Below are 16,827 nucleotides of genomic sequence, written 5' to 3'. Positions count from 1 at the left end.
ACCAAAATAAATCACCTTTAAGTACAATTTTGAGGTATTTTACTTCTACTCCACTACATCTCAGTGGCATATATATTGTACTTTTACTCCACTACATTTATTTGAAAACTTTGATTTACTAGTTAATTTGTAGATTGTTATTAATCTGGATTAGTACAAAACGTATAACCACTTTGGCGTTTGGCCCTATAGGCCTACATTTCAGCCATTTGAACATATAGGCGATCTACAAGCTCACAATGCTTTGCAGATCTTAGTTGAAAACTGATACTTTTACTTGTCTTAAGTAAAACATTTTGAGTAATCTTTTCCACCACTGCTGCTGCTTTCGATATCCCACCTCTGGCCATTCACGTTTTTATGTTTTATCCCCGTTTCTGGTCAGACTTAATTATGAGTCATTCATTTCCTTTTGGGAAATGAAGACTGTCTGATATGGTCGATATTATTTACGTTTGATAATATCACAATTTAATTTAACCCAATCGGGATGGGAACCCCTTTTGGCGTTTTAAGCATTATGTTCTACTTTAGCTCTTGAAAAATAGCAGATGTACAAGCTCATATATAGCGCAGCACTGAGTGCCGTGCTACGAGCTTGTAGATCTGCTATTTTTGAAAAATCTGGAAAATGTGGTGCAAATCTTTGAATATATATTCTTTTCAGAGCAAATGTGGGAGGTCCCTGGAACAACATATTTTCAGACGGGGTCAGCGGCCAAATACATATAATGTTGGGGTTCCTTGACTTTAAATAGTTTGAGAATCACCAACATCGACACATAGGTTTTTCAGAAAACTGTCATGATTCAAAAGACATGTGTAGAATCGTCCTCAGGTCTAAATGGGTTCAAATGTCTGTTAAGCACATTCACCGTGACATACCTATTTTGGGGGCAAATGTTTTTTGAAAACATACAAACCGAAACCTTCATAATAATTGTTAGTTCACAATATATGAGTGTTGCAAATTTGCAATAGTGGCAAATATTCACACGCTTGAAAAGTTCCGCTCAAAACATGAAGGTGGCACAGTGGTAAAGTAGCTGCCCTTGTGCCCCACCACCACCACCACGCAGTCTGGGGGTTCGAAGCAACCGGCTTTGTCGAGGGGGAGCAGGGAGGGAAGCCAGGCGGGGGAAGAGTGATATTTGTCACTCACTGCTACTGCCTGCACATATATTTATGTGGCGCATGGCTGGTGGGGACACCTCCCGTCAGCACGGAGCCTTGGGTAGGAGGAGCGGGACAAAGGCTTCTCCCGGTGGAGGCTCCCCAGTGGCAGGTGAGTCCGTAGGATACAACAGCAGTGGTAACGCACGGAAATGTGCGTGGGGAGCAATTAACTGGCATGACAACTACATTGGGGAGAAAAAAGGAAAAAAGTTTAACCACTAAAGTCCTATTTTTGATGGCACGGGGGGGGGTCACATGAAAATAGCCGATCTACAAGCTACAAAGCCACCTGCTTTTGCTACATTTTTGAGCATTTTGGACAGTAGTGGTCAATTGCCCTGGCTGCTGTCAGCATCGAGGCCTTATACAAAGGAGCATTACATAGCGGTTTGGTTATTAAAAGCCCCCCCCCCCCCCCCCAGCTGCCTTTGGGAAAATGTCCATAACAGAGCTTCATAATTCCTGCTTCATCATACATCCTCTTGTGAATACGGCACTGCACAGTGTGAATGTCATAAAACAGATGCATCAGAATTTGACGCCGTCACATAAGAAGTCGCCGTCAACTATACATAATGTGACAGTGAATGCTACAGCTCTGCAGTAGCGGGGTGGGCTAATAGCTTGTGCTTCCGAGGAGCTACTGCCCACTTATATATGCTAATATAAGTGATATATATACCAAATATATCATGGACACATCATCAACAAAACCTTCACCGTGTTCCAGTATCAAAACAGCTACGCATGTTGACAAATGCAGCAGCTGAACAGCCAAGTGTAAACAAACAAACAACAACAGGTCTGTACATTCGTGCATTATAATGTTCAAATCCACCAGTTCGATGTTACAACTCACGAGTCACGACTCTCACGTAGTCATTCTTCGGTCCTCCAGTACTAAATGTTCTAACAAAGATAGAAAAATGAGGGAGTGCGTTTTGAATATAGCGCCGAGATGTCCCTCAAGAAGGGTCCTGAGCAGTGGAGGCTACTTCTATATGGCTCAAATTCACATACTGTAACATTTGACTGACGAGCGTCTTCCTCAAATGATGCAAGAGATAGGCATGGTATCGGTCTATAGGACCATTCACAATAGAAAAAAAACAAAGAAAGAACAGCATTCAAACATCCGTTCATCCTCGTCGAATGTGCTTTTTGGAGTTGAGACACAAGCACAGCAGAGCAGACACGGAAGAACATGAATCTTCTGGGTTTAGGCGTCTTTTTACTGCCCGTTTAGCAACAATGGAACGGCAAGGAACCTCTTAATTTAAATATATTCTTCGCACAGAATGCCATCTATGGTAGGGGTAGGGGATTACGTTTTCTTGTGCCGTCTTAAGAGGAAGTTATTCTTATAATTAAAGTCATACTGTGTAACATGCAGTTCGTTGCGTGTTTTTTGGCGACAGCGTCTTGTCTTGTCTGTCTGTATTGTCTGGTAAAACTGGTCAATTCAGTTCCAAAACAAATACACGGCGGCACCGCTCCAAAACAAATGATGCAGCAACATAACGTCATCAAAAACAGTACGCATGTACTGTATCAATTACAGTATAATGTATTAAATAAATGCATTTCCGGTGCCCGCGTCAGTGGAGTGTGAGACACTGGTTATCGTGAAGAATTTAACAATGAAGGAAAGATTATATAAAAATATATATAAGTCGTTTAATCGAAAACATGATTACACAGTATGACTTGTTAAAAAAAGTAGGACTTTTTCGGTTGCGTTTTGCGAAGGCAGCTGGATCCATGTCATGTCATGTCACTGTGTCACTGTGTGAGCCTGCTTGGATGCTGAGAGTGAGGAGAGGACTCTCCACACCTCACTTGTTCACGGACCAGATGTCTTGGGCAGATCCTGGTTCTCCGCCAAGTGCAGCTTTTGTCTGCCAGCGGTCACGTTAAGGATTCACACACGCCACACACATGATACAGGAGTCAGAACTATGAACTGAAAAGAGAGACATTCCTCAATTTCTTTAACTTTTTCTTTGTTTTTAAAGGTAGAGTCAGTGATTTCACTTAAAGGTAGAGTAAGTGATTTCACTCAAAAAACCTTAGGTTTCGTTTTTGGCTGTGGGACCTAAGCCTTCGTCCAATCAGGATAGAGAGTCAAAAACGAAACCTAAGGTTTTTTGACCCCCAGGGGTTAACTGGGGACAGGGAGGAACTCCTTATATGGTCAGCACACTCTATAGTAGAGAGGATTATCACAACAAAACAAAAAAATAAGTGATATTTGAATTAAGTGAAATCACTTACTCTACCTTTAATTCAAATATCACTTGTTTTTTTGTTTTGTTGTGATAATCCTCTCTACTATAGAGTGTGCTGACCATATAAGGAGCTCCTCCCTGTCCCCAGTTAACCCCTGGGGGTCAAAAAAACCATAGGTTTCGTTTTTGTTCTCTATCCTGATTGGATGAAAGCTTGTGTCCCAAGGCAAAAACTAAACCTAAGGGCTTTTGACTGAAATCACTGACACCCCCTTTAAATCAAATACCTCGACATTGAGATTGTGATATGCTTTCACAAAACATTTACAACATAAAGGAAAGTTGATAAATAATCCCCCAGTGATGGCTACACAATAACTAAGTGGGTAAAGACAAATAACAGCTGAAGGTCTAATCATACTCCAGTTTTAGGTGATAAGGTGACCACCGCGGTGGTTGGGAGAACAACGACATGACGTCACGCCGCGGTGATAAGCGACTCACCGCTCACCACCAACACGTCGCTCCGTTTTCACCTTATTATCACCCAAAACTGGAGTATGAATAGGCCATAACAGGTAGGTAAACTCAGAAAAGTACAGTAACCTCACTTGCACTAAAATTAGGAATGCACAATGTCTCATCTCAAATCCCAGAAATCCTGTGTGTCGTGTCAGGTTATTGACATAATATGCCGCGTGACAAAATTAATGTATCAATATGCAGCAGAGTTTGATTACATTATCATATCTAATCATATAATAACAACAATAAATACTACATACAGTAGCACAGCAAGTCGTATGACAATTTTAATATAAAGGTATCCTTAATAATCTAATCTAAAAGCAGTGCATGGAATGCCAACATCAGTAGGAAAGGATACATTGAAGTGCTGAGCTCCTCCAGCTGTGGGATATAAATAAAAGACACGATTTAATAGGACAATGCCACGACTAGAAACAGGTAGGAACTGTACTGTACTTGACGGTTTACCGTTACAGTGTAGAAATAATCTATAAAATGTATCATGTTACATAACAGCCCAGTAGTTTTTAGTTCCCGCGTCATGCAATATCATCGGATCAATACTACAATCTCCTCAGTCAGCGATGTACAACAGATCTGTTTTAGAGAAAAAACAAACACGTTATCGTCTCATGCACAATTAAGCAGGTGTAATGTAAGTATGTAACAGCCTTCCTGGTTCCACACGGGTGTCTAGCTGCTAGATCCGTTCACATTCAACCTGGTTTTCCCATTTATAGTGTCCTTATAGGTGATAATTGTTCACCTATATTGACACTATATGAATAGCAACACCCATCATGCGACAAATATGTTTGACAAAGTGAAAAATGTTCACTTGGTCAAACATATTTGTCGAGAGTACAAATAGGGCTCAAGTGGGGAACCCCTTTTGGTGTTTTAAACATTGTTATAAGTTAGCTGTTGAAAAAATAGCAGATCTACAAGCTCATGCTATTTTTGAAAAATCGTAAACAATGAGGCGCAAATCTTTGAATATATATATTCTTTCAAAGTGAATGTTTTTAACTCGGGTCTAAATGGGTTAACCCTTTCTGGTAGGTCTGCTATTTTTGAAAAATCGAAGAACGACTGACATTTTTTAGAATCTGATCTCAGGTCAGAATGGGTTATAATCAGACCAGTGTGTGTCCAGTGGAAACCTCGTATGAATCTGATATCAGGTCAGAATGGGTTAATGTTCTGGGCACCACCTTCTGTAATGAGCCGAGGGGTTTTCACACCACCCTCACACATACTGGGGCTCACTCAGCACTTTTCTCCCGACACACTTTTCAACCCCAGCAGTGGATAAATGAACAGCGGACTATATATATATATATATATATATATATATATATATATATATATATATATTAGAGATTAGAGATGGGACTCGATTAAAAAAAATTATCTAATTAATCAGAGGCTTTGTAATTAATTAATCTCGATTAATCGCATTTTAATCGCATATCAATATTCAACCCGAGAACAGTGAGAAACCTTTTTTTTTAAATGTTTTTTGGTATCCCAGTGAATAGTGACTACGGGATTCCACTCGTTTTCAACATCTTACTGTCATTAATATACCTTAGAGTTGTTGTGTGGATATAATAAGAAAGTCCCCCCCCCCCCCCCCCATTCTGTGTTGCCTAGAACTGGATGTCTGAAGTAACATTATGAAGTACATCTCAGTGACATCACAAAAGATGGAGCAGAGTGTAGAGTACTAGAGTAGGCGTGCCGCAGCCAGTTCAGTAATAAAAACGAGCCCAGTGAGAAACGTTCCGTGGTGGAAAAAAGGTGCGATTAAATGCGTACATTTTTACTTTTTCTGTAGTTAATTAATCTCAATTAACGCGTTAAAGTCCTGGCCCTAATATATACACTGTATATATACACTGTATATATATATATATATATATATATATATATATATATATATATATATATATATACATACACACACAGTCCGCTGTTCACAATAGTACACATTAAGATCGACGTAAATGGCATCGGTTCTAGTAAAAAACTAATTAAATAAATCAATTAAGTGCTACACAGTAACTAGGATACATGGTAAACATCAAACCTCGCAGCACACACCTGCATTATATGACGCTCATGTTTCTAAAAAAAGAACATGGACACACTCTGCATAGTGACGCTAATGTTCTCACATCACATGCAGCATCTGTACGTTCATCTTTATTCGTTTTATTTAACCCGTTGCTATCCCTCGCTTTCCTCTCGCTGTACTCTTGTCCCCTCTCTTTTATCCGTGAGCAGTGGCGTTTTGGTCGTAGCACAGGGGCCAGTCATATTTTTAGAACGTGTCGCCCTAGATTCACGACGCAGTCAAATGGCTACTTTGCATGACAGGTTTACCGGCGTCGAGCGTTCCCATAAACATAAAGCAACACTGTGGTATTCTGTTTACACGCAACAAGAACGCCTCCAGCAAAGAAGAAGAGATCAAGTTCAATAAGAAGAATCTTTTCGAATGCTGGTCTCGTAACGACTCGACTCTCCGTGTATCAGCCGTTCTGTGTGCATGCGCACATACAGCAGGCTGCGCACGCACGCACGGGACGTCATTAAAATACCGTACCACCGGGAAAAACACCATTACCAGAGCAGTGCGGAGCGCAAGCGGAGGTGGGAGTGGACAGCAGGCAGGGTCACACGTACTGTGCTGCGCAGCCAGAATTGCACTCCATGAAGTGTATGTTTTGCTCCGTTTTTTTATAGACACGCAGCAAAATACTTTAATGTTATACTTTTATTTCTTTTGCTGCCGAGCGACGTATAATATGAGCGTGAAGCGGAGCGCCAGGTACGCAAATGAAGGTGACTGCTGAGCGCCGGGGTGCGCGTGCGCGGGGGGGGGGGGAAATCGGGGTGCACGCGCAGATCCGACACGCCAAAGGTCCGAAGCGCAGGGACATGCGATGCTATGCGATGCGAAAATGCAACGGTCCGACATGCGCCGCTCCCGTGCTCGCGGTTATGGCTAGGTTAGGGATTGAGGTTTTCGGATCAATAGTATGTCGGAACAACAACAGCCTGTATACCCGGGAAATCAACACGAGCGCACGAGCGAGCCAGACAAAAAGTAACGTACGTTGCAGAGCAGGTGCTCCAGGTTGTGGTCCGAGGCGCCCCTCTTCTGGTCCTCGGAGAGCTCCTCCACGTGGCTGTCCAGGCTGAAGTGCAGCCGCGCCAGCTTCTCCTGCATCTCGCGTACGTGCTCCAGCTGCTCGAAGCTGCACACCTTGCCTGTAGTACGGACGGCAGGTACACAGTATTATAGGAGGAGGAGGAGGAGGAGGAGGGAACGCAGCCACAGCTTTGTCAGATCTTTATGCCAGCGGTTCTCGGCGTGGCCTTTAAGGGGAGAAGGGCCTCCGGGGGACTGTAACTGGCTCTGACTGTAACTATACCACTTGTACACTCTACATTGAGGATTTTGAAGTGTAGACCAGAGTGGGGGGTCCCAGGGATGGATGCGTGTGAGTGTGTGAGAGAGAGACACAGACAGACAGACAGACAGACAGACAGACAGACAGACAGACAGACAGACAGACAGACCTAGGCTACAGACTCAAGTAGCCTGACTTGAGTCCTGATTGAGTCCCTTTGCTGCGTGTCACTGCCCATGTCTCTCTCCCCCCACCCCCCCCCCCCCCCATCTCCTGTCAGTCCTATCTATAATAAAGCCCCAAAATAAAACTTAAAAGATAAAATGTATGGGGGTCCAGGAAATTAAACAGTTTGAGCACCAATGAGCTACCTGCAAACTCCAGAGTGTCCCATTTTACTTTGAGAGTTGAAATGCCACCCTGGACTTTAGGACACATTCATACGGTGCATTCAATCCGCTCGCAGGAACTATATGAAGTGTGACCTCTTTATGGTGGAGAGAGAGAGAGAGAGAGAGAGAGAGAGAGCCTGAGAGGTGGGGGTTATAACAACAAAGTCAAAGATATTTCCATTGTGACAGAAATAGCACCGGGCCGACCACTTGATGGCATTGTGTTCTGCTGTGTGTGGCCCGGCCGGCGGCTGGGGTCACTGTACCGTGCAGGTGGCTTCATTTTTCAAGTCAGTAACTGAATATTCCCGGCGTGGGTGTGGTCGTGGTCCCCTCCCCCTCCTCCCTGGCCTGCCAAGGTCGTCTTACATACTGGCTCTCAAACTTGTCAAGCCGTGACCTCCCAATATAATCATTACATTTTGAACGGGGGTACTACTCCCCCCCCCCCCCCCCCCATCCCGATATTCAGAAATATTGTTTGCCCCATTCTTATATCATTTGACAATTTGGCCAATGTTTTACCCGTTTTTATAAAATGGCTTTAAAAGGTCTTAAAACGGTCGAACATTGGAACTCATTATGAATTTAAAAAAAAATCATTTCTGTTTGGCTTTTAGGGCTTCGTACACAAAATGTGCACAGGGCAGATAACTTGCATAGTTTAATAACTTTATTATACTTGTACTACAAAAAGCATGAATAGTGGAAATAGACAATCTACAAGATCAAAACGTGTCACATCGCGACGCGTTTTGCGCTTGTAGATTTGCTGTTTTCACTATTTTCACTATTTAAAAAAGTTTCAACATGGAAATGATTACGACGATTATGCAAAAAAAGGCATGTAACCGATCATGCATTAACTGTGACAGAAGCACGCGGTCTTACCGAAGGCCTGCAGCTTGCCGGAGTGGAAGTCGTTGAGGAGGTTGAGGAGACCTCCCTCCATCTCTCTCACGTCCGACACGTCCGTTAGGAAGGAGTGCTGCAGGGGCGACGACTGGGCCACCTTACTGGGGCCCGCAGGCTGCGGGGCCCTCGGCTTCTCCTTGTGGGGCCTATGGCAAGCACATTGTAGTGTTACTGGGGCCTGCAGGCGGCGGGGCCCTCGGCTTCTCCTTGTGGGGCCTATGGCAAGCACATTATACTGTTACTGGGTAGGGATGCCAGAAAGTGACCATCAGCCAAATCGAATAATCGACAAAAAAAGTTTTTATTTTTTTCCTTTTTTGTTTTTTAATCAATATCAGATAAAACTTTTAAGATTTGATATTATGCACATGCCATGGTCACATAACCATTAGTGCATGCTTTGATGGTTACAGTTGTATAATCAGTTTCGATGAGTAAACCTTTGTGGAGATCTTCTCGGTTCTCATTGTATGCTAGTTACTGCCATTCAGGATGGAAAATGAAATCCATTTGGATTTGGGGAGAAGTAGTTTCATAAGGCGCTGGTATGAAGTACTTGATATAAACAGAGAACTTTCAGTTCACTAGTCTACACTCTACTCTACAACTGCCTTCATTTCATCCGATTGTCTGTCATGGCAGGCACTTAACAAGCGATCGTTAACTGTGTCGGTTAGAGAGAAGGGCAGAGAAGAGTGGCTTTGCTCAACTTGATTTATACTTATATTCTCCACTCTGATGAAGGTACATGTTCGATATATCATGCAGCCTTACTTATTAGCCTATAGTTTGGCTATTAAAAAAATAAAAAATTACATTATTGTGTTACTAGGGCCTGCGGGGCCCTTGGCTTCTCCTTGTGGGACCTATGACAAGCACATTATTGCGTTACTAGGGCCTGTGGGGCCCTTGGCCTCTCCTTGTGGGACCTATGACAAGCACATTATTGTGGCGAGTTAACTGATACGCACACACAGACAGTGGGTGTTGGGTTTAACCCAGTCGTTTTCAAGCCTTTTCATATCAAGGCCCATTGTTTATTTCAGCATTTGAGCCACCATTTCATGTCTTGCAGACCCAAGACTAAAGAATATTTTGTCATCGTTGGACAATTCCATGCCGTTATTGATGTGGAACCATAAGAGATATAACAAGCAAACAAGCAGACCACCTAGTCCTAGAACCACCGTGACCCTCAACTAGCGGTTGACAACCACTGGTTTAACCCATTAAAACCGGGAAAGCAGCATCCGTGTCCTTTTGGATTTGAGCCATCATTTATTTTGTTGAGTTTTTCAGAAACCTCTTAGGATTTAGAAGGCATTTCGTTGCCGTCGGGCAGAAAGCTCTCATCTCCTTATTCTAACTTTTTGTGTTTTTTTATATTTTCGTAAATTCATCAATGCAATGCATTTATGATATGAATGAATGAATGCAAATTGTATGTAATGTAAATGGTGAGGTTCTCTTATAACAATACTATGTCATCTTTCGCATGGAAATTACTAGGCATTATGTATATTCTGTTGTGCAAATCAAATAAATTAACGCCCTACTTGATCATAGCACAGTGTCACACAAAAGCATCAACCGTAGCAGATCTGCAATCTGTTTCGAGCTCGTCGATCTGCTACTTTTGCCACCGTCGACTTCGGTTTCCTGAAAAGTTACAGTTTTTGGACATACGAGGTTTCCACCCGACGAGAGATGATTCGTAGAAATGGCTCTTAATGGGTTAAATTAAGGGTTGGAAGGAACTGGAACTTGCACACCGACATGCCGTTGGAGACCTGACTCAGGCTATAGTATATACGTAGAGCACGGTGTGGCGGTTCTACTTCCAAAACCACAGCCAACCAGCTCCGTCACACTGATAAGAAGAAACACACCAGTGTCTGTGGACGGCTGGAGGCTCATGACAGCATCTGACTACATTCCAACTCCCCGCCGTCGACCCGTTTCACATGCAACGTGACTTTGTTAGAATGCATTCTCTCATCGCTGTCACGTGTCATTATAGCTTTTAATGTTGCACATGTGCATGGTCATTTTTAAAAAGGTAGCGTTGGTCATGCCTTAAATTACATATTCTGCATTTGGGTACCTACCCGCATATGTTCTGGTTTTGTCCAAAAATCAAACCTTTTTGGCAAATAATTCATGATCAAATCCTTAAAGTAAAATTGAGAAAATCTCCTCTGTTATACCTGTTGGGGGCAGACCCAAATGTAAAGTTGAGCTCTGCTCATAGGAAATTATTTGATCTATTTAGATTCTTGGCAAAGAAATGTATCTTAATTTTGTGGAAGACAGATGAAATACCCTAAGAACATATGTGGATGGCCCAAATAATGTCACTACTACCACTGGAGAGACTCAAGTATGAAACACAAAATAAGGCAGAAGTATTTGTAGAGGTATGGACCCCCTTTTTGGATCATATCGAAGAGTGCATTTGACTCTGTGTAGGACGGAACCCACCTTAACATGCACACATGCATTATACAACCCATGTACCACTTGGAAATTATTATTTTCATATGTTTCTTCATTGTTTTTATGTAAGTAACTGTCTTGTATGTAAGTCTGCTGTGTTGTCCTTGTGTCTATGTAAAGAAAAACCCTCAAAAAAAAAAAATATATATATATAAAAAAATAATAATAATAATAATACATATTCGTTTCAATGCATCTCATATCCAGGGACACTAGGGTGGATCCATAGTGTCCCCATTCTGGGGGTAAAAGCATTCGCCGAAAATAGCAGATCAATGACGTCCGAACGTGTAGATCAGATCAGCTATTTTCAGCCAACAGATTCGGTGGAGAAGAGGGGCTGTATATACTGTATGTGTAAGTGGATATGGTGGTACGACTTGTGTTTAGACATGCCATTTTGTGGACAACTGCCATTAAGCCATTAAAAAAACCTGGAAAGCAACCACTTTAACCACTATTTTATACTTTGGCTATTCAAAAACAGCAGAGGTACAAGCTCACAGTGCGCCACTTTGTTTTTGGCTCTGTGCGCCATGAGCTTGTAGATCTGCTATTTTAAAGCGAACATTTTTAACTCAAATCTTTGCCAAATACATATCCTTTTGGGAGATGGGAGTCCTTGACATGAAAAGGTTTGAGCACCACTGATATAGAAACATACGTTTTCAGAAAAACTGTTAAGGCCTATTCATAGTCCAGTTCTCGGTGTTCTACAACACTCATACAACACATCGCTCTGTGGTGGTCACCTCTTCACCAAAAATGAATTGGCCTTTAGAAGAGATTTGTTAGAATCAGTCTCGGGTCTTACTGGCACACACAAAATAAGCCTACAAAAAGAAATGTGGACATAGTTCTCCGTTGTCAAACTAGCACCTTTCTGGCTCTGCATATTGGATATTAATTGGCGCACGTATGAGATATTGTGAGCATTGTGTGTGTGTGTGTGTGTATCAGGGAAATACAGACCTGGTGGTCTTCGGTGGAGCTGCGACCGTGCAAACCACTTCTTTGGACTGGCCTGGCGCCCCGACAGACCTCTTAAACTTCCCTCTGTTCTTGGGGGAGGGCGGCTGCGGCAGACCCAGGGAGAAGGTGGCACTTTTGCTGGCAGGCACGACGGAGATCTTGCGTGGGTTCACTGGGGGCGGAGGCGGCTGTGGCAGCGAGACCTTGGGGCTCCTCTTCTTGCGTTTGTCCTCCATGGCTTCGACGGCGGCTTTCAACCTAGTTCACATCAAGGGCCATTATTGGTTCAGCGTTTGAGCCACGGGCCGCCATTTGATGACACTTATGCCTCTCGGACCCAAACCTATAAGGAATATTTTGTTGTCGTTGGATACGATTCTCTCCACATTTCCATGTTGTATTGATGCGGTACCGTAGTAGGAGAGACAATAGGCAAATGTTGATCAAAATAACAATTATTCTCTAATTGTGTAGACTTCTTGTAAATTAAGTAATACAGATGTTTAGCAATAATTTAACTCTTGATTCCATTTGGTTATACCAACTAATCATCTTTTAGCTGGGGAGCACCTTGAACCCCCTCAAGGACCACTGGTTGAAAACCACTGGTCTACTCACTCAGTTTGACAAGAGTCAAGTCCTCGGAGCCAGAGGGTGGGGGGGCGAAAATATAGGATGTGCTGAGAAAACAAATGTAGGAAGTTCAAACAACTTCCCAGTTCTTGACAGCTCTCCTGGCCAGAGGGACTGCGTGGACGTGGAGGATATATAGAGCGTTGAGTGTGCAGAAATGGTGCCAAACTCAAGTGCCAAACTCGGATATCTGCCTCAGTCAGTGTAGTAGTAATTGATCTAATAGTGAGTCTCTCACTCGCTCTGCATCTTAACTTAACCAGAGACCCAGACAGTCTCACAGCTTCCCCGACCCTGGCTGTAAACAGCAGCAGCTTAACATCATTACAATACTGAACGTGCATAATACCATTGCCTCGAGGATCAGGGCATCCATTAATCTACGAGTGAATAATAAAGTCCACTCAGACACTCTTGAGGGAGACACATTAATGATTTATTAAGCCTATTCTGGCATGCCTTCCTACTGGGGGAAATATAGTCAGCCTATACTAGTCACAAGAACACCTGATTTAACGAGATTCTGGTCTGTATCTGAGCAGAACGTGTTTTAATGCCATTATACTTAATAGAAACAAAATAACATGTTATTCTATTTTGCCATTATTGTCTCAGTAAAATATCAACAGTCCATTTGATTTGACAGATGGCTGTGAAAGACATTCATTTTATAATGAATAGTATGCGACACCAACGCGTCCAATGGCTGATCGTGTTCATTCTATGCATATAGGCTACATAAAAGCACCACTTCATGATATATGCTAAATTAACTCAATATATTAATACAAGATAAGCCCTTTATTATGAGCGAATATTGCGCAAGCCTGGGGTGCAATCAAAGGGATTCTCTCAGTACAAAGATGGCCACTATGGTACTATAAACACCACAATGCGAACTTTAATTCCACGTTCAAACCTTGACTTTCATCATGCATTTGACTGCAAACCGTAAAGTGAAGGAAAAAACTGCAACACGGTTTATTATGGTTTGTAGACGCGATGAAACAGCGATCATCCCAGTTGGAGATTGGTATATTAATGGGACACCAAACCGCCGTTCTCTCGTGTATATAAATGCAATAAAACAGGACTTACCGAATCAATTACGCACAAAGAAACGCGCCTGGCGTGCTGGCCAGGGGGGAGTCCCGGGTCGACCTTTCTTCTGGTTGGAATGTATTAATTTGAACCGAACTGAAGCATTTTTTGCATCAGTCTACTTATGTAGTGACCTTAGATAATAACATTCTAACGCGCGGCATCAGTGCGCTTGTTGAGCTGCTCTCCTTTTCATCCCGTCCTTAAAGGGCCAGTACAGAGAAGAAAAAAAACTCCAGCCAGCGTTGCCAGATTACAGAAACAAGCAGACAGGTCTTGCAATGCGAAATGAGTGACTAAAAGCATCTAAATCAGTTTATCATTCTCCTTAGATTCCTTACCCTATTCGTACACCACACCAAAGATGGGCAACTTTGATCGATGATGGAGGAGAGGGCCACTACAGTATATAATGCACACTCACTCCAGAAGGACACATTGCATATACTGTCAGGTTCATAGGCAGAAACCTTTTTATCTCCATATTTTATTTTCCCCTATACATTTAAGCCCTAGTTTGTCAGTCTATGTTACACAAAAGTAGCTAAATGCTATATTTGAATTGGAATCCTGAATTGTTATTTTATTTGTGAATTGGAATCCCCGAAAAGTAAACATTTTATTTAATTTAAAATGCATTTAGTTATACTCGTTATGATTCATGCCATGTACAGCTAAGTAAGTCTGTGTATTGAACTTGAGATACAGTGTACTTCATATGTGACAGTGCAGCTTGCATTGTGATATGTTTCTCTGACTGCATTGTACTTTCTAGATATGTGAGGCATCCTGTTAGGTGGCTGCTAGCCCCTTTCGGGACATGGGAAGTGAGGAAGGGAGAATTTCAGTGCAGCCAAAACTTAAAAAAAACAAACGCTTTATGCATCTTTGAAACATCTCACCAACACTCAAGCGGAGCGCTGCACGGCGCGTGTACATCCGTCTCCCATGGAGAGTGGAATAAGCACTCAGGAACCCTGGGGTAAGCTAAGCGTGTCCGAACTTCAGAAAAGCTTAATAGTCTAGTAGCCAGCCCATAGAGCCCCATTGTGAATGTTGAGTATATGTGACCATACCATTAACAACCTATAGAAGGCAAAATTTCATCATGCTTTATGTAGCATGTGACGTGTCAAATTAGGGGTTTTTTATGATGCTGAATCCATTCCAAGCATTAGTTTTGCAAAGAAAACACTCATTGGGCTTAAAACAGGCCATGCCTGTGATGACAGCTATGGCCGTTTTAGCCAAAGGAGTGTTTTTTTGTAGGAACGTGGCATGATGATGTGCAAGGTTGACCTCACGATGTACAACAAGGCTAGCCTTACTGTCTCGCATACCAGAATCATAACACTTGTTAACTTTATGAACTTAAATACAAATACAATGGACATAAAAAAAGACAATACAAATACTAGTCATTGAGCAACTAATATAGACTGAAGTAGCCTAATTAAAGCGGGTTATGTTTGCATGTTTGGAATTCTAACAGCTGAAATCAATAACATAACAGTATTCCAATAACCTGCGGGCTGCATTAAGTGAAGGTCTTGGTAATATGGCCCCTGGGCCCGTGGGCCGCCACTACCCGCCAGTTGCCCATATATGCACTATACAATAGTGATTTGAAAATAGCAGGTGAAATATTTGCAATATTGTTTTGAAACATTTGAACACCAACACCACACTAAAAAAAAAATCTGATGGGGGCCCACGTTCAATTAAATGGGGTGTTTCCATCTAACCTGTCAGATATCATAAAGGTTCATGTAGAATCCCTAGTTGAGATATTCAAACTCGACAAAGCAGATGGGCACCCCTTTGTCTTTCTTTCCTTGTGAATGAATGTAGTTCCAAGTCAATTACATTTTGCCATCACTGCCTGTAGCCGATGAAGTATTTCCACAAGTACAACCAGTTGTGTAGCATTTATTTTCTAGTCTGGAATGGGAAACAAGCCAGGATGCGTTTCAATAAACTTCAGAACAGGGTGGTTTAGGGACACCGACCTAATCTGCTATTGTATCGCAAACGCCTTTTACCTGCAGCATTTGGCATAGTGGTCACTTAAAAAAATAAAAAGCCCAAATTGATTAAATCAATTAATTACCAGCTGCATTCGTCTGCTGCTGACGTTATCACCAGTGTGAACTGAGTGGTGCAACTCCCGTCTATTGGTTCTCTGTATCGTTCCAATTTCTTCTCTGTATCGTTCCAATTTCTTCCCTGTATCGTTCCAATTTCTTCTCTGTATGATATCGTTCCAATTTCACGCATGCGCACACCACTCGTGCAGGCTCAGCAGAAAATGATCTCCTGTCGATCTCCAGTGTGTATCTACCAGTCGGAACTTTGACAAGCTCTTATTGACCAGCTTGCAGCTGGTAAAAAAATAAAAGCGTCAAATATTCCAATAAACTACTAATCACAAACAAAAGAAAACTAAGCACCCCAAAAAGCAAACCTGCAACTACCAATATGCGTTTCTGCTCTTGTGGCTTATAATAAGCACACATGGCAACCCTGAGCCCCAGTATTGTTAAAGGGCCAGTACTAGTCCCAGTATGGACCAGTGTTGGCCTGGTCGCAGTATCGATGCGACTTCGTTTGGCAGACATGGAGTCTGGGCGGAGGCAACAAGGCATTAGTGTGATTGTTTATTCAGTGGCCTGTCAGAGAAGGCAGACACCATGGAGAACAAGTGCAATAGCAGCAGGACGCTGTGGGTTCTAGCCTACCTCAGTGGTCGAAGTTTTATTATTAGTATCCTTTTTTCCCCCCTACATTTACTTAGTTTTTCTTTCTTTTTTTTATCATAACATTTAAAAATGATTGTTCCTGAAAGGAGTTCACCCCAAAAATGACTCATTTCCCATCAATTAGTTGCACACCTCATGAAGCCTTGAATTGATTGATTTTTAGTAGTTTGATTCATTCGTCTTTTTCTGTCTTGTGAATTTTGCG

At 42.3% G+C, this 16,827-nt stretch overlaps 1 protein-coding gene across 1 annotated transcript; it reads right to left on the bottom strand.

Moving 5' to 3' along the window:
- Positions 1 to 1,608: 1,608 nt before the first annotated feature.
- ccdc28b (coiled-coil domain containing 28B) lies at positions 1,609 to 14,022 on the bottom strand. The gene is made up of 6 exons (XM_080784744.1): positions 13,861 to 14,022; positions 12,130 to 12,387; positions 8,638 to 8,807; positions 7,057 to 7,211; positions 4,291 to 4,313; positions 1,609 to 3,074 (listed from the first exon to the last, which is right to left on the bottom strand). The coding sequence occupies exons 2-6, from the start codon at positions 12,363 to 12,365 to the stop codon at positions 3,020 to 3,022; spliced, it is 639 nt and encodes a 212-aa protein (XP_080640870.1). The 5' UTR covers positions 12,366 to 12,387; positions 13,861 to 14,022; the 3' UTR covers positions 1,609 to 3,019.
- Positions 14,023 to 16,827: the final 2,805 nt, after the last annotated feature.

This window comes from Protomyctophum bolini (genome assembly GCF_963924005.1).
Source record: "Protomyctophum bolini genome assembly, chromosome: 15".
NCBI lineage: Eukaryota > Metazoa > Chordata > Actinopteri > Myctophiformes > Myctophidae > Protomyctophum > Protomyctophum bolini.
Note: the sequence above shows the minus strand (reverse complement) of the source record. Positions and strands in the feature narration are given on the sequence as shown.